Genomic DNA, 14,144 nt, shown 5'->3' with positions numbered 1-14,144 from the left:
TTGGCGGCTAGTTGCTCTTGGCAAATCATGAATCATTTACTCGCGGCGATCGTACGCCATCTGGAGTCTTCATCAGATTATTGTCTTGTTGTCTTGTCTTGTAGAAACATAGAAACATTGCAAATTCGCAAATAAAAACCTCTTAAAGTCTTAACCATAGGTCTTAACGGTCTTAACCCTTTTTTTCTTTAAAATGGTGTCCGGCTAAATGAGGTATAGTTAAATAAGAAAACATATTAAATTCTGAAGCTAAAGACAAAGTCAAAGGCATGTCACTCCTACGAGTTGGGTGACGCTACAGTATGGAAGCCCGGATGGGGAAGCTGAGAAACCGAAGCGGGGAAACTGAAACGGGTAGTGGGGCACAATGGCGGCGGGGCCTGGTGTTTCTATGCAGAGCGGCAGCCCTGCGAGAGAAGTTTCTCTCTCTGTTCAGCAAGCAGGGAACCAGAATCATGGAGATCGGATCAAATTCGAAGAGGTAACAGGTAAGAATGTGACCCGTGCTTTAATTTTGTTACTGATTGTTGTTATAATGATCTGGCTGCTGGACAGAGCGACCCAGGCTAACAGCTAACGTTAACAGTTAGCTAGCTAACCTAACCGACTCTGTAACGTTAACGTTTTTATGTATGTTTTTGACATAAACATTCTGTGAACTTACAGCTCTTTGGGTAACCAAAAAAAGTCAATAAGGTACACTCGTGAAACGTAAGTTTATGGCACTGGGCAGGGTGTCATGTTTGTTAAAGTAGCAGCTAGCTTCTTGTAGTGAGCAAATAGCTAACATTAGCAATTCGCTAACATCAACTTTGTAGAAATGCTAACGTTTGGGACACAAAGGTCTCTGAAAGTAATATATTGGCACTAAACAAGTGTGGTTTATTTTGACTAGTAACTTAGCTAGGCTAAGTGTTGAACAAAGAACGCAAGTCGACTCACCTATCTAATATGAACTAACGCTAACAAAGCTTTAGCAACCTAGTAGTAGCTCATTATGACAGGGTATGATAAACAAAACATTAGCCTCTGTTTCGTTGACACCATATGTCTTTTTGACCAGACTGACAGTCGGAAGTGGCACGGAATGCTGATGTGATAGCTTTTCGGACGTCATAACTTGATTGATTAGCTAGCTGACGTCTTTATGTTTTGTTTTGTTTTTCGGGTTGTCCTAATGGCAAAAGCCCTATTGATGTCCGAAGAATCACAATTTACAGAAATATAATGAAGACATTATGTTAGTTGTACTATCGGTGGGGAACTCAGAGAAACTTGTTTTGGTTGAGCCCTCTTACATAACAATTGTAGTCATGATTTATTGCTGATCATAGTTACCCTTAATTTACATTACTTAACTGTTACAACCTAAAATGTGTAGTTAGGATTCACTGAACAGGGATTCATGCTCTCAGTTCAATTATTTTGACCAAATTCTATTATCATAAATAAAAAATATACAAGCAAGAAACCAAAATGTTCTGAGCTGATTATCCATGTACACACAGTTTATAAGATACAGCTAGCTAAAACTAATGCAGTCAGATACAACAGTCACAACAACAAAAATCAACAAACAAACACAACAAATCCACCCTTCATGTGTTAAGTTTTTGTTGAAACTGTTTTTAGAGAGGCGTTGATTCAACTTAACGACCATTGTGGATGATGTAGTTTGTTGTACACCTAATGGCAACTGATTGTATTTTGTCTACTAGGGGTGGGGGGGGAAATCGATACAGCATAGTATTATGAGGCATCTGGTGATTCCCACCCCTATTGTCTGCAGTTGAATGTACCAACAAAAACAAAATACACTTCTTCATGGACATATATTATGTACATATGTTTGTTATGAGATTGTTGGTTACTCGTATACTTGTTTATTTTTGTTTCAATAGAAAAAGAGTGCTATGAATGATGAATGGCTGTCACTCAGTTATAACAATTATGATGTTATATGATAATAAGATCTTCTGTTAGATGTTCGGAAGATGTTGGAAAATTGTGAATGTCAAATGCAATGATTAATAGTTTCATGACATGGTGTTCGGGTTGCATTTTCCTTTACATGTGTTGAAAAGCAAAGTGAAATGAACATGTGGGGAAACTCGCATTTAGCCCTGCACCTAGATCACTGCCCATTTTTGGTGAAAATTGTTTTTTTTTTAAGACTGAGATGGAATCAATGTGGTGAGGCTGGAATATCTTTAAAAGATTAGGACAATAAATGTGTAGGCTTACAACTTGCATTTTTGTTTACCTGTTATCTTGCATCTTTTTTCAGAGGCAGAGAAGCAGAGTCGCATGGCTGCTTTGCTGGAGAAGCTTCATGCCAAACACAATGCTTCACGGCCATGGCAGGAGACCTGCAAGGTTGTGCGTCAGGCCATGGTGAGACAGACACATCTTTCTCTAAAAGAAAATCAGTTGAATTTACAAAGCATCTCTTTAATATAAAAAAGAAAAATCAATATAGAGGATTACCTGAGGGTCTGAAACCAGTAGACGTGTGCCTGGTGACTAGGTGTCACTTCTCCTTGTTGTGCTTTGACAAACTGGATGCCCCTCGGATGCTAGGCAAAATTTAACGACTAGCAGGCAGGGCAGCAAAACACAACAAGCTGCCAATGGTAGCTTGCTTCTTGTATTCTTCCATCGTGAAAAAGGCAACAATCAATACTTGATGAACAAGAGGTAATTCCCACACATTCTTATTCAAACATAAGTGAGAGTCATTATCTCTCATGTCAAGGTACAGGATCTATTCATGGCAGGAAGGAATGCAGTTTCTCTCTGTCATTAAAATAAATGGGGACCGATTTATTCTGAGTTTTAATGGGGATCATGGCGGCAGGTACTACAGGTAGGTCACAAAACTGAAAGAAAAAGTAATTCCTTATTCCCTGCACCAAAAATGCCACGAACGCACATAATATCCATAATGCATCTTGGAAAAGTGTATTTGACAACCCTCATCAGTACCCTCATGAGAGACTCACTACCAACCTGTTCGTTATACATTTTTAGCAATTAATCACTTAATTGCACAAAAGGATTTTTACTCTAATAACTTACCTGCTGGGCCTGTGAAAGTATGGTAGTGGCATTTAAATCCCTGACCTATGGTGCTGACTAAGCCAGTAAAAAAACAAACTTGAACATCAGATCGTGTTGATTAAGCACTTTTATCTTTTCTCAGCTATTATCTCACTCCTCTGTTTTACATCACAATGCGTCCCAGGAGAAACGTGGTGTGATGAATACTGCAGGTCACCAGCTCCTGCTCACCTGCTTGGAAACCCTGCAGAGAGCGCTGAAAGGTGAGGCTGTCAACTCAAAGGACAGAAACACAAGGGAGAGCAGGGCAACATTTTCCATTAGAATGTGTTATTTTCCATCATTAGACAGGGAAACACAACTGTACATAGACTGAAATTAACTGTTGAAATATTCTAGTCAATTTTAATGAAAAGTACCAGTGGTACTGACAAGCTGTTTTAGGACAAACTAATAATGTAAAGGATAAAATACCTTTACCTTTTATTTATTTTTTTTAACAAACTGCCATTACTTAAATGCAGCCTACTTTACTTGACTTTTGCTTTGAGTCTCTTGCATAGACACTCAGGAACATTAGGCAACAATTTATGAAGTAGTCTTTATATGATTTTTAAAATGTCCCTGTTCTTCTCTGCCTTCTTTTTCAGTTTCATCTCTGCCCTCCATGACAGACCGTCTAGAATCCATCGCTCGGCAAAACATGTGAGTTCTTTCCCTTTTTACCAAGTAAAGGACATGGAGGTTGATTGCAGATTGTTGGTGTTATATGTACTGTTTTCCTTGTAATTAGCCATCGTGATACTCAGTCAGCAAAGGTACTCACTAAAAACATTTTTAAATTGACTAGTCATTTTCTGTTTGTTTTTGTATCTTCTCTGAACAGGCTTGGCTCTCACCTCAGCCCATCAGGGACAGAGTGTTACATCACATCAGACATGTTTTATGTGGAGGTGCAGCTGGACACCAATGGCCAGCTAGTCGACGTCAAGGTGGCTCATCAGGGAGAAAACCCAACGGTCAGTTTAGTGTAACTTCCATATGGCTTCATAAGGCTGAGTCAGATAAGAGTCAAGTTGGTCGTTGTTTATCATAAATTCTACACTTGCGTATTACAATTTAGTTCCTTTATTTAATGAAGCCGTTTAATGACGACTTTTGAAGACGTTGTCCTCAAAAGTGTATTTGTTTTGTATTTGTCGGTCACAGAGTTGTCCTGAGCTGATTCAGCATCTAAGGTAAGTAGAAACCACAGTTCTTATTTCTGTTTTGTGGAGTAATGCAGGCCCCTGTGAGAAATACTTTCATTTGTCTGAAAGCTGTCTAAACCACGTCCTCTCCTGCTTCTCATCAGGGAAAAGAACTTTGAAGAGTTTTCCAAACATCTGAAGGGACTGGTCGAACTATACAAGCTCCCTGGGGACAAGTAAGTAGACTTGTAGGCAAAAGGATGTCTGCTTAAAGCCAACCTAAACCCTGATTAAAGTCTGTTGTTTTACAAGAGACAGATACCATATCTTTATGATTATTATTGTTTGTGTGTCAGTTATATCTAATTGTCTTACTTCATCTTTGTGTTTCAGTAAGCTGAAAACCAAGATGTATATAGCACTACAGTCTTTGGAGCTTGATCTCACCAAAATGATGCACATGTTTAGGTAAGTTCACAAAATCACTTTGTGTTGCCTTGTACAGCATCCTTAGTATCTTTTGGCTACTAGCATACTGTATATAATATACATTTTAGAATTTAAGCTGTGATCACTCATAGAATCGTGCAGGGGAGACCATTCAGAATGTTAGAGGGCACAATTGCTGATTTTGGAGTGTGTAATATTATCAGAATGTAACCTGGTAAATTATACAATTAACGGGTAGTATAAATTAGTAATTTGGAGTAAAAGCCCTAATTTTAGCATCTTTTGTAATGCAATAACTTTTGATTGATGTGTGTTTTCTAGGTTAGCAACCAATGCTAATGCAGTGGAGACTATTCTTCATGGCAGTGTGGGCTTGCTGACAGCCAGGAGTGGTGGCCATCTTGTTTCTCTTCAGTGTTACGTGTCCCCTTATGACATATTTGAGGAGGGACCGGGCACACAGCTCAATTCACCAGACGGCAATGGTAAGTCCATAGAGGAAGTGGATGAATTCATAAATGTACTTAAGACACCAGCCACTGGCCATATTTGATTTGTTAAGGATTGTAACTATCCTTGTGTGCACACTGGATAATCTTTGCAGTTCCACGCTCTCTGGGTGTCAGCGTTTCTGTGACAATCGAGGGAACCTCTGCCGTCTACAAGCTCCCAATCGCCCCACTCATCACTGGATCCCACCCAGTGGATAACAAGGGGTAAGAAAGTGTACCTCCCTTATTTAGTGACCTTTTAAATCCTGCAATAAGCAACCTCTAAATCTGTGTAAGAAGTATCGGCATGCAAAAGAAATGCATTAAACATGTATAAATGCACCACTCTTTGACACAATGAGGCAATCATCTGAGGGTTATTTTAGTGTCCCAGTGCAGAACTAGTAGAGAACGGAGAGAGACAGCTGATTAATTTATTTTTGGTTTATTTCAGGACACCTTCCTTTTCCACTGTGACCAACTCCAACTGTGTGGACCTGCCAGCTTGTTTTTTCCTCAAGATGAACCGCCCAATGCCTTTCTCATTGTCATTTATTCAGAGGCTGGGAAATGCTAGTTGTGCGTATCAATCATAAGTCATAAATATGCACTTAAAGCCCAATGCTCATTTTGTTTGATGATTTGGACTTCAATCGCTTTCCATTTTTTCACAGCGATCCCAGTGTTTGAGAGCTCCCCCAGCCTCTCACCTCTCTGCCGGTTAATTGTCCAGAGCCAACGTCGGCTCCTGGAGGAGGGCAGCTCCACGCCGCCGCCGTCTCACAACATGCACTTCTATTCTGTGAGCAGACACACTCAATACTCATCATTAATATGATGTCTTCCTACCTTTTTTATTCATTTTTACTACATCCTGTGCTTTGTGGTTTCATGATTGTTCTGTTGTTACAGAAATATTGTAACACCCCACTGGTTGTTTTCTCAGTCACTTATTGGAATTTAAGCCTGCACTATTTTTGGGCTTTTTGTGGGTCAATGTTAAACCATCAACATTACCACAATATTACAGAGCTATTCTTACAATTATTATGACCATTTCTCTCTGTCAGGATTACTATCGCAGCAAGTCTCTGTATACTGCCCTTCGTTCTGCCTTTTTGTTTGACATGTTGTGATCTACAACATCTGTACTTCCATCTGCCAACTTGTCTTTATACACATTTGGAAAACAGAAGTTTAGTGAAATGTATCTTTTTGTTATTCTGCAAATAAATTAATGGTTTTAGATGGCTCTTCGCTGCTCATGAAAGACAGCTACATTCATGGTCTGAAGTTTGTAAAGGAAAACATTGATTAAGTAAGAATATAGATACATAGCCAATACAGAGATTGTAGATTGTTAATCTACAGAAATCTGTTTTGTGTAATAAAACTGCTATATTTATGCTTCCACAGGTGTTGCCAGATCAGCAACACTGTTACTTCCTGAATGGTGATGCCCCAGTGCAAGATGGTCATTCTCTTCAAGGAGCACTGGTGTCCAAGATCCCCTTCCGCCACCCAGCACAAGTGCCACTCTTGTTGGATATCATCCGGCACCAGGCAGCCTATAACACCTTGATTGGCAGCTGTGTGAAACAAACTTCCATCAAAGAAGGTAAGTAGCTGGCTCCTAATTTACTGTGTTTGGTCAATCAACAACTGGTACTCTTTTTTTTGTGTGCGCCTCTGATGTATTAAGTTTGACGAGTGTAGCGTTTTTGCTGTTGTTCCCTCAGACAGCGCAGGTCTGCTGCAGTTTGAAGTATGTCCTCTTACCGACTCGAGTTTCAGCGTCTCTTTCCAGCATCCGGTCAATGAGTCATTAGTCTGTGGTGAGCATCACTTTTACAAAATCTCAGTAATCCAGCATGTTATTATTACTTACAATATACTTGGATGATAGTGACCCCACAATGTATGACTTGTGAAATCTGTTGCAAAATCAGTCTTTAGCTTTCTGAGTCCTCTGTTCTATCTGACCTCCTTCCTCTAGTGGTAATGGAGGTGATTGACTCCAGACAGGTATCCTGCAAGCTATATAAAGGACTGTCAGATGCTCTGATCTGCACTGATGAATTCATCACCAAAGTGGTCCAGAGGTGAGTTTGTTAATTCCTCCTGAATGCATAAATGTGGCTAGTATGTTTTTTATGGTAATTATTTCCCTCCCCCCGTAGATGCATGTCCATACCTGTAACCATGCGGGCCATTCGGAGGAAAGCTGAGACCATCCAGGCAGACACTCCAGCCCTCTCACTAATTGCACAGACAGTGGAGATCATGGTGAAGAATAACCTGCCACCCTCTGGTAGTCCCACCTACAACATGGCAACAGGCGATGTAACTAACCCTATGGGACTGCCTGGCCTCACAGGGGGCAACACACCTACTGGAGGAGGACCCCCTGGGGGACCTAATTTTGGAGGTGCAATTACTTCTCTGTTTGGGGTTTCCAGAACAGAGAGGCAAGCCCAAGGAGGAGAATGCCTAACCCAAGGAGGGGTGGCTGGCCAACAACAGTTGCAGCAACAACAGCAGCCTGGTCAAGGCCATTCAGATGACTACAACAAAGTCACTCAGAATCCCATACTGACAAGTCTATTACAGATAACTGGAAGTGTGGGCTCTAGTCCCAGCTCCCAGAATGCACCACCACCACACCAAACTCCACCCCCAACATCCTCCCCTGCCAGCAACACCAAGAGTCATCCTATGTTGATGAACTTGTTGAAAGACAACCCCACACAAGATTTTGCCGCTCTGTATGGTTCTAGTCCATTAGAGAGGCAGAATTCTTCATCTGGCTCCCCACGGACCGAGAGCATGGGTGGAACATGCCCTGGGGGTAGCACAAAAGGGAAGAAGAAGCGCCCACGGGGGACCGAAAAGGGTGGCGTGATGCCTGGAACTGCTGCAGGTGGTGGAGGTGGCGGTTTAGGCATGAAATCGCAACAGGGATCTTCAATGTCGCAGCACCACCATCAAGTCTCGCAAGAGGATGACTTCCACCGTGAGCTCCTCTCTATGGATGTGGACGCATCTCAAAATTCGATCTTTGATGTTAACCTGACTGGTGATGGCCTAGACACGCCCCATAGCATCACTCCGGCACCTAGCCAATGTGGAACACCGCCCTCTGGCCCCAGCATGCCTTATTCACAGTCTCATGTCCAGTCTCAGCAACAGCAACCACCAGGTGCTGTACCACCTCGTATGGTCCGCCTCTCTAGCTCTGATAGCATCGGACCTGATATCACAGAAATCTTGTCAGATTTGCCCGAGCAGACAGGCAAAGGCAGTGGTGGGAGCCATGGGCAGCATCCTATGGGCAGCGGTGGGGAGGATGGAGGCCCCCTAGGTACCCCCATCCGTGACTCCTCCAGCTCCGGGCAAGGCAGTGCAGTGTTTGACTCAGCTGACATTTTTAACACCAACAGCAATGAGAATCCTTTTACTGATGCTGCTGACCTGATTGCTGAGGCAGCTGCAACTGCCGCCACGCCCACCAGTGATTCTTCTTCCACCAACTTCTTTCCTGATGCTGCTGACTTCAACCCTGACCTCCTGACCTCAGGCCATGGCTTCTCCCAGAACTACTTTGATGACAGCTCTCCAAGTGCAGATGGAGACATGGACCTGGTCAAGGGTTTTGGGGGAAGTAGCCAGCAGAATACCCCATCAGGAACACCACAGAATCCCACTCCACATGGGCAAAGCACCCCAGAGCCTTCACTGAAGGACCCTTTTGATATGGGGATAGTTTTTGGAGGTGGTGGTGGTAAACCGCTTCTGGGGCAAGCTCCTGATTTGGGAGACACACATGGTGGCGGGTCACAAAGCCCCCTGATAATGGGCCTCGCAGCGGCATGTGCTGATTTTAAAAGTTCAGAACCCAAAGTTAAACCACAACAGGGACTCATGCGACCAAAGGACGAAAATGGGGGTAGCGGAGGGAGCAGTTCTGGGATGGGGAGCAGTTCAGCAGAGGGCAAACAGGTCAAACGCAGCAGGACACCATCCAGTGAGGGAAAGTCTAAAGAGAAGCCTCCCAAACGCAAAAAGCTCGACCCTGATGGGAAGTCTCCCTCTCACAGCTCAGGGGGACGTCCGTACACACCTCCTAGTGGTGGCTCAGGCTCTGGGGGAAGCATAAGTGGAGGAGGCTCCAAGTCTCCTGGTAGCTCAGGACGCTCACAAACGCCTCCCGGTGGTGCCACACCTCCAATTCCTAAAATCACTATTCAGATCCCAAAGGGGACCATAACTGGGGGGAAAACTTCATCCCATAGTGGATACACCTCTAGCAGCTCAGCCACAAGCAGCACAGGTGGAGCAGGGGGAACGAGCAGCAGCAAAAGCCATCATTCTCACTCATCATCTTCTGGGAAGATCAAGTCCAAAGAAGGCTCCACAACACAAGGCAACAGCTCCAAGCCAGGTAGTGCAGGAATAGGGAGTGGAGGTGGGGCATCCCAGTCGAAAGGCTCCTCCCAAGGAATGGGTGTTGGCAAACCAGGATCCTCCCCAATCACCAAACATGGGCTGTCTGGGCCTGGAGGTAGTGGTAGTGGAATTGGAAGTGGTAATAAGATGAAGCCTCAGGGGGGCAAGCCTCCTGGGTCTCTTATGAATCCCAACATAAAGCCCAACATCTCCCCATCTCACTCCCGCTCCAGTAGCTCTGGTGACAAATTGTCTTCCCCTATGAAAATGCAGCAGTCCCAGGTTCCAGGAACACCTCCTTCTTCCAAGGCTAAATCGCCAATGGGCTCCGGAGGTGGCAGCTCTGGAGGGTCCAAGTCTTCTTCTGGTGGAGGCATGAGTTCCCAGAAGCCAATGGGTGGGAGCTCCTCCGGTTCCACTTCTTCCAGCTCCTCCTCATCCTCTGGTTCCATGACCTTCTCGGGAGGTTCCCAGTCTCAGTATGGGGGTGGTGGAAGTGGAGGAGGAGGAGGGGCAGGAGGAGGTAGTGGAAGTGGAGGTGGTGGTGGAGGTGGAGGAAGCGGGAGTGGAGGTGGAAGTGGTGGAGGGGCTGGACAGAACAATGCAAACAACCCCAATGCCAAAGGGAAGTCTCCCAGTCGAAACAAGAAACCCTCTCTTACGGCAGTCATAGACAAACTGAAGAGTGTAGGTGGAGGAGGAGTGGGGGAGGATGGTTGTGAGGTAGGGCCACCAGTAGGGGGAACAGGTTCAGGATCTGCTCCTGGTGGTGGTGGTACTGGAAATGTTCCCGGCAATGGACCTTCGAACTTGGGACCTTCCAAGCATGCCTCATCCTCCCAAAGTGGCGAGTATAAGCGGGAAAAGTCTGATAAAGAGGCAAAGGCAAAAGTGTCTGTTTCTGGTGGGAACAGTGGGGATAAAAAGCTGATGGACCCAAAAATAGGAGGGGGGAGTGCGACCGGTCTGGCCAAAATTATCATTAGCAAACCTGATGGTGGCTCACCAAGCATCAAGGCCAAAGTGACCCTGCAGAAAGCAGGGGATGGATCTGGTGACTCTATGCGTCCCCAAATTTCTAGCCTCAAAGCTTCCCCCCTCTTCAGTGGCTCCACTCCCAAGCATGACCGCTCCTCCCCGAGCCACAGCCGCTCGCCAGGATACACCCCACTCAACCATGACAGCGAGAGCGAGTCGGGCAGTAGCTCAGTGGCCGAGAAGTCCCACCAGAACAGCCCCAGCTCGGACGACGACCAGACCATCCGCCCGCTTCCCCCTCAGGACTACATGAGTTCCATCCCTCTCAGCTCAGGGGAGAAGCACAAGAAGCACAAGAAGGAGAAGAAAAAGCAGAAAGAGAGGGAACGAGAGAGGGACAGAGACCGAGAACGGGATAGGGACAAAGAGAAAAAGAAGTCATCTATGTCCATGGGGCCATCCTCGCATCCAATAAAAGCAGACAGTTGGTCCCGATCACCCATCTTAGCTTCAGATTCATCTTTGTCCATGCTGGGTTCAGAGCGTCCATCGCGGCCCAGTCCAATGTATATGAGGAATGAAGATGACGACCTCATGGACTCAGCCCTCACTGGCAACCTTTAATTTTATTATTTTTTTCCCTCACGTTTCTAACACATGCCTTTTAACATACAAATTTAACTTCTATTTATTTAACTCAAGCCACAAATTGGAGGTGGATACAAAAAATATTGTGGCTCTCTGAGTGATCATTGTCCTGTTTAAGCTGTATTTTAATGTCACATTTTACTGTTCCAGTATCAGTGTATAATATCCGTGCGTTGGGATGCCAGTTGTAAATGAAAGTGGTTATCCAAATACCAAAATATCAACAAATTTAAACAGTATATTTTCAGAGAAATGGACATTATTTTTGTCTTTCCTGTGTTGTCAGGTCTTTTCTTTTCACATTTTAAAGATTTGCTGCTGTTCATATGTCATTGTTGATAAATACAAACATATCAGATTGCCACTATATAACTATGACGTCTTTAAAAAAAAAAAAAAAAGTATTGTAAAGCAAGAAGGGTACAGTATTCAGTTGCCTTGTTTTTCAGATACAACTGGGAATTTTTAGATTTTGATACATTTTAAACTGTTGATGTGTAAGTTAGTCTAGGTAAAGAAGGCTGCAACTGATGATGATGATGATGATGATTGAGAAAAAGAGACATGCTGGTAATTTTTCAACTGTAGATGTTTTGGAAGCTTGAAATAAACATTTCACTTCTGGAAAAAGTCACGTTTCCATATTTTAACTTTGTCTCCTGCAGTGCGTCTCATAGTAACGTCTATTTGTCCATATTACTTTCAATTTACAGTAATCTGTAAATACTACATTTATTAATTTGAAATTATTTTGTTTACTTCCTAACTGTTGAATGAATAGGTAGAGATAGATCAAGGGTTTTTTCCCCCTTGTGCAAGAGTCAACAGCTCAACCACAAAGCTACACTAGAGGGCAGCAGTGTATCAGGCTGCTTAATCAGTGTTCACAAAATTACATGGTACTTTGTAATGACTTACACACTCCCAGAGGTGATGCGTAGAGGTTAAATGAAATGTCACGCCTTTATTCATAGTTTTAGAGATTTGTGAAATCACAATGTAAGTACAGGGACAAAACAGAAGGAATGAAAAAGCCAAAGATGCACAAAACAAATCACTAAAATAAAAGATGAATTATTAAACAATCTCAGTGCATCATCCAGATGACTTCTCTGTTACAGATACAACAAGGTAAACACGATATCTAAATGAAAAAGACTTAAAATGTAAAGCACAGGTACAAATACTGCTACAAATATGGTTGAGCTGCAAGCCTGCAGTGTTTTGATGCATGAGTTTTAAAGTAACATGAGAACTAACAGATCTCAGAGGCTAAAATAAATGTACTGTGCTTTGATTTGGAAAGCATTAGAATGATTGTCAGTCTAGAAAGTTTGTTGAGGTGGTTGTATTATAAGCAGCATGCAACCTAATTTCACACAGCTTTATAGTACAGTTTCAACGGTGATTTGAGTATGTGAAATTCAAGTCAAAGTGATGTCTGCTTGTCCTCACTGGTTGCATATGTCTACCGGTTGTGACCAGTTTAAAAGTTTTTCCTTGCATAATATGGATCATATTCAGCGGTAAGCATAATATACAGTAATTCACACGAAAATAAGCAAATATTAGAGGAAAGTCTGACAAACACAATTTGATGTAGCACAGGTGTATTTTCTGCTTTCTTATTCTATTAACCCTCTTGGGACCCTTCAGATTTATTAACCCCCAGGGTTGGAGTGTAATGGCTGTTCCTTTTCAATGCATAGAAGCTTAAAGGAACACGCCGGCTTATTGGGACTTTAGCTTATTCACTGTAACCCCCAGAGTTAGATAAGTCCATACATACCCTTCTCATCTCCGTGCGCGTTGTAGCTCTTTCCGACGGCTCCACCGGTAGCTTAGCCTAGCACAGATCCTGAAGGTAACTGGTTCCAACTAGCCTACTGCTCCGAATAAGTGACAAAATAACGCCAACATGTTCCTATTTACATGTTGTGATTTGTATAGTCACAGTGTGTACAAATAACAAGGTCACATGAGACACAGCCATCTTCTAACCGTATATAAACTGGGAACTATATTCTCAGAAAGGCGAAGCACTGCTACTTCTGCTACTTGGGCGGAGTGATATGCTTGCACCTGAGAAGCACCGGACAGAGAGTAGAAATGCTTCACTTTTCTGAGACTATAGTTCCCAGTTTATATACGGTTAGAAGATGGCTGTGTCTCATGTGACCTTGTTATTTGTACACGCTCTGACTATACAAATCACACCATGTAAATAGGAACATGTTGGCGTTATTTTGTCACTTATTCGGAGCAGTAGGCTAGTTGGAACCGATTACCTTCAGGATCCGTGCTAGGCTAAGCTACCGGTGCAGCCGTCGGAAAGAGCTATAACGCGCACGGAGATGAGAAGGTTATGTATGGACTTATCTAACTCTGGGGGTTACAGTGAATAAGCTAAAGTCTCAATAAGTTGGCGTGTTCCTTTAAAGGTGTAGATAGAATGCCCTTATGCAGCATAGTAGAAAAGCAATAGAATACATTGCTTCATAGGCAAAATAAAAAAATAAATACATTCTAACCTTTGTCCCCCTTCATGTCCCAAGTGACACCATACGAAACCAAACGAGACCCCAGTGAGCTGATCTTCTGATCCATCGCCTCGCTTTTCTCCAGCTCTGCTGACTGGGCTGTTTTTTTCCAGAACTGACACAAATGAATGGAGTCTCTTTATATTAAAAAAAACATATTTTATTATGGAGTCTTCGAAGAAATGTGACACTCAGCTCAAAGTGCATCATGAACCATGTGCACTTTAACAGGCAGCAGCTTGCTTCAGGCGGCTGCTTGGTAGTTGGTTGGCTTCCCATTCCTGTCAGAGTCCCAAAGGGCCCAGCTGAAGGGCCCCCAAGAGAGGTCCTTAAACCCTTTC

General features: G+C 43.3%; 1 protein-coding gene across 2 annotated transcripts; it reads left to right on the top strand.

Moving 5' to 3' along the window:
• Positions 1 to 279: 279 nt before the first annotated feature.
• Positions 280 to 11,893, top strand: med1 (mediator complex subunit 1). 2 transcript variants are annotated; one of them, XM_031315122.2, is made up of 17 exons: positions 280 to 488; positions 2,288 to 2,394; positions 3,245 to 3,323; positions 3,711 to 3,765; positions 3,947 to 4,079; positions 4,270 to 4,298; positions 4,415 to 4,486; positions 4,644 to 4,718; positions 5,022 to 5,185; positions 5,305 to 5,416; positions 5,646 to 5,770; positions 5,866 to 5,993; positions 6,608 to 6,809; positions 6,931 to 7,026; positions 7,188 to 7,293; positions 7,372 to 11,241; positions 11,292 to 11,893. In XM_031315122.2, exons 1-16 carry the CDS (start codon positions 368 to 370, stop codon positions 11,237 to 11,239), a joined length of 5,472 nt encoding a protein of 1,823 aa, XP_031170982.1. In that variant the 5' UTR covers positions 280 to 367; the 3' UTR covers positions 11,240 to 11,241; positions 11,292 to 11,893. The 2 variants fall into 2 exon arrangements, with proteins under 2 accessions (XP_031170982.1, XP_031170981.1); XM_031315121.2 differs by having other exon boundaries at positions 7,372 to 11,893.
• The last annotated feature ends 2,251 nt before the right edge of the window (positions 11,894 to 14,144 follow it).

Source organism: Sander lucioperca, chromosome 22 (assembly GCF_008315115.2).
Source record: "Sander lucioperca isolate FBNREF2018 chromosome 22, SLUC_FBN_1.2, whole genome shotgun sequence".
Lineage (NCBI taxonomy): Eukaryota > Metazoa > Chordata > Actinopteri > Perciformes > Percidae > Sander > Sander lucioperca.
This window is presented reverse-complemented; position numbering and strand designations above follow the sequence as displayed.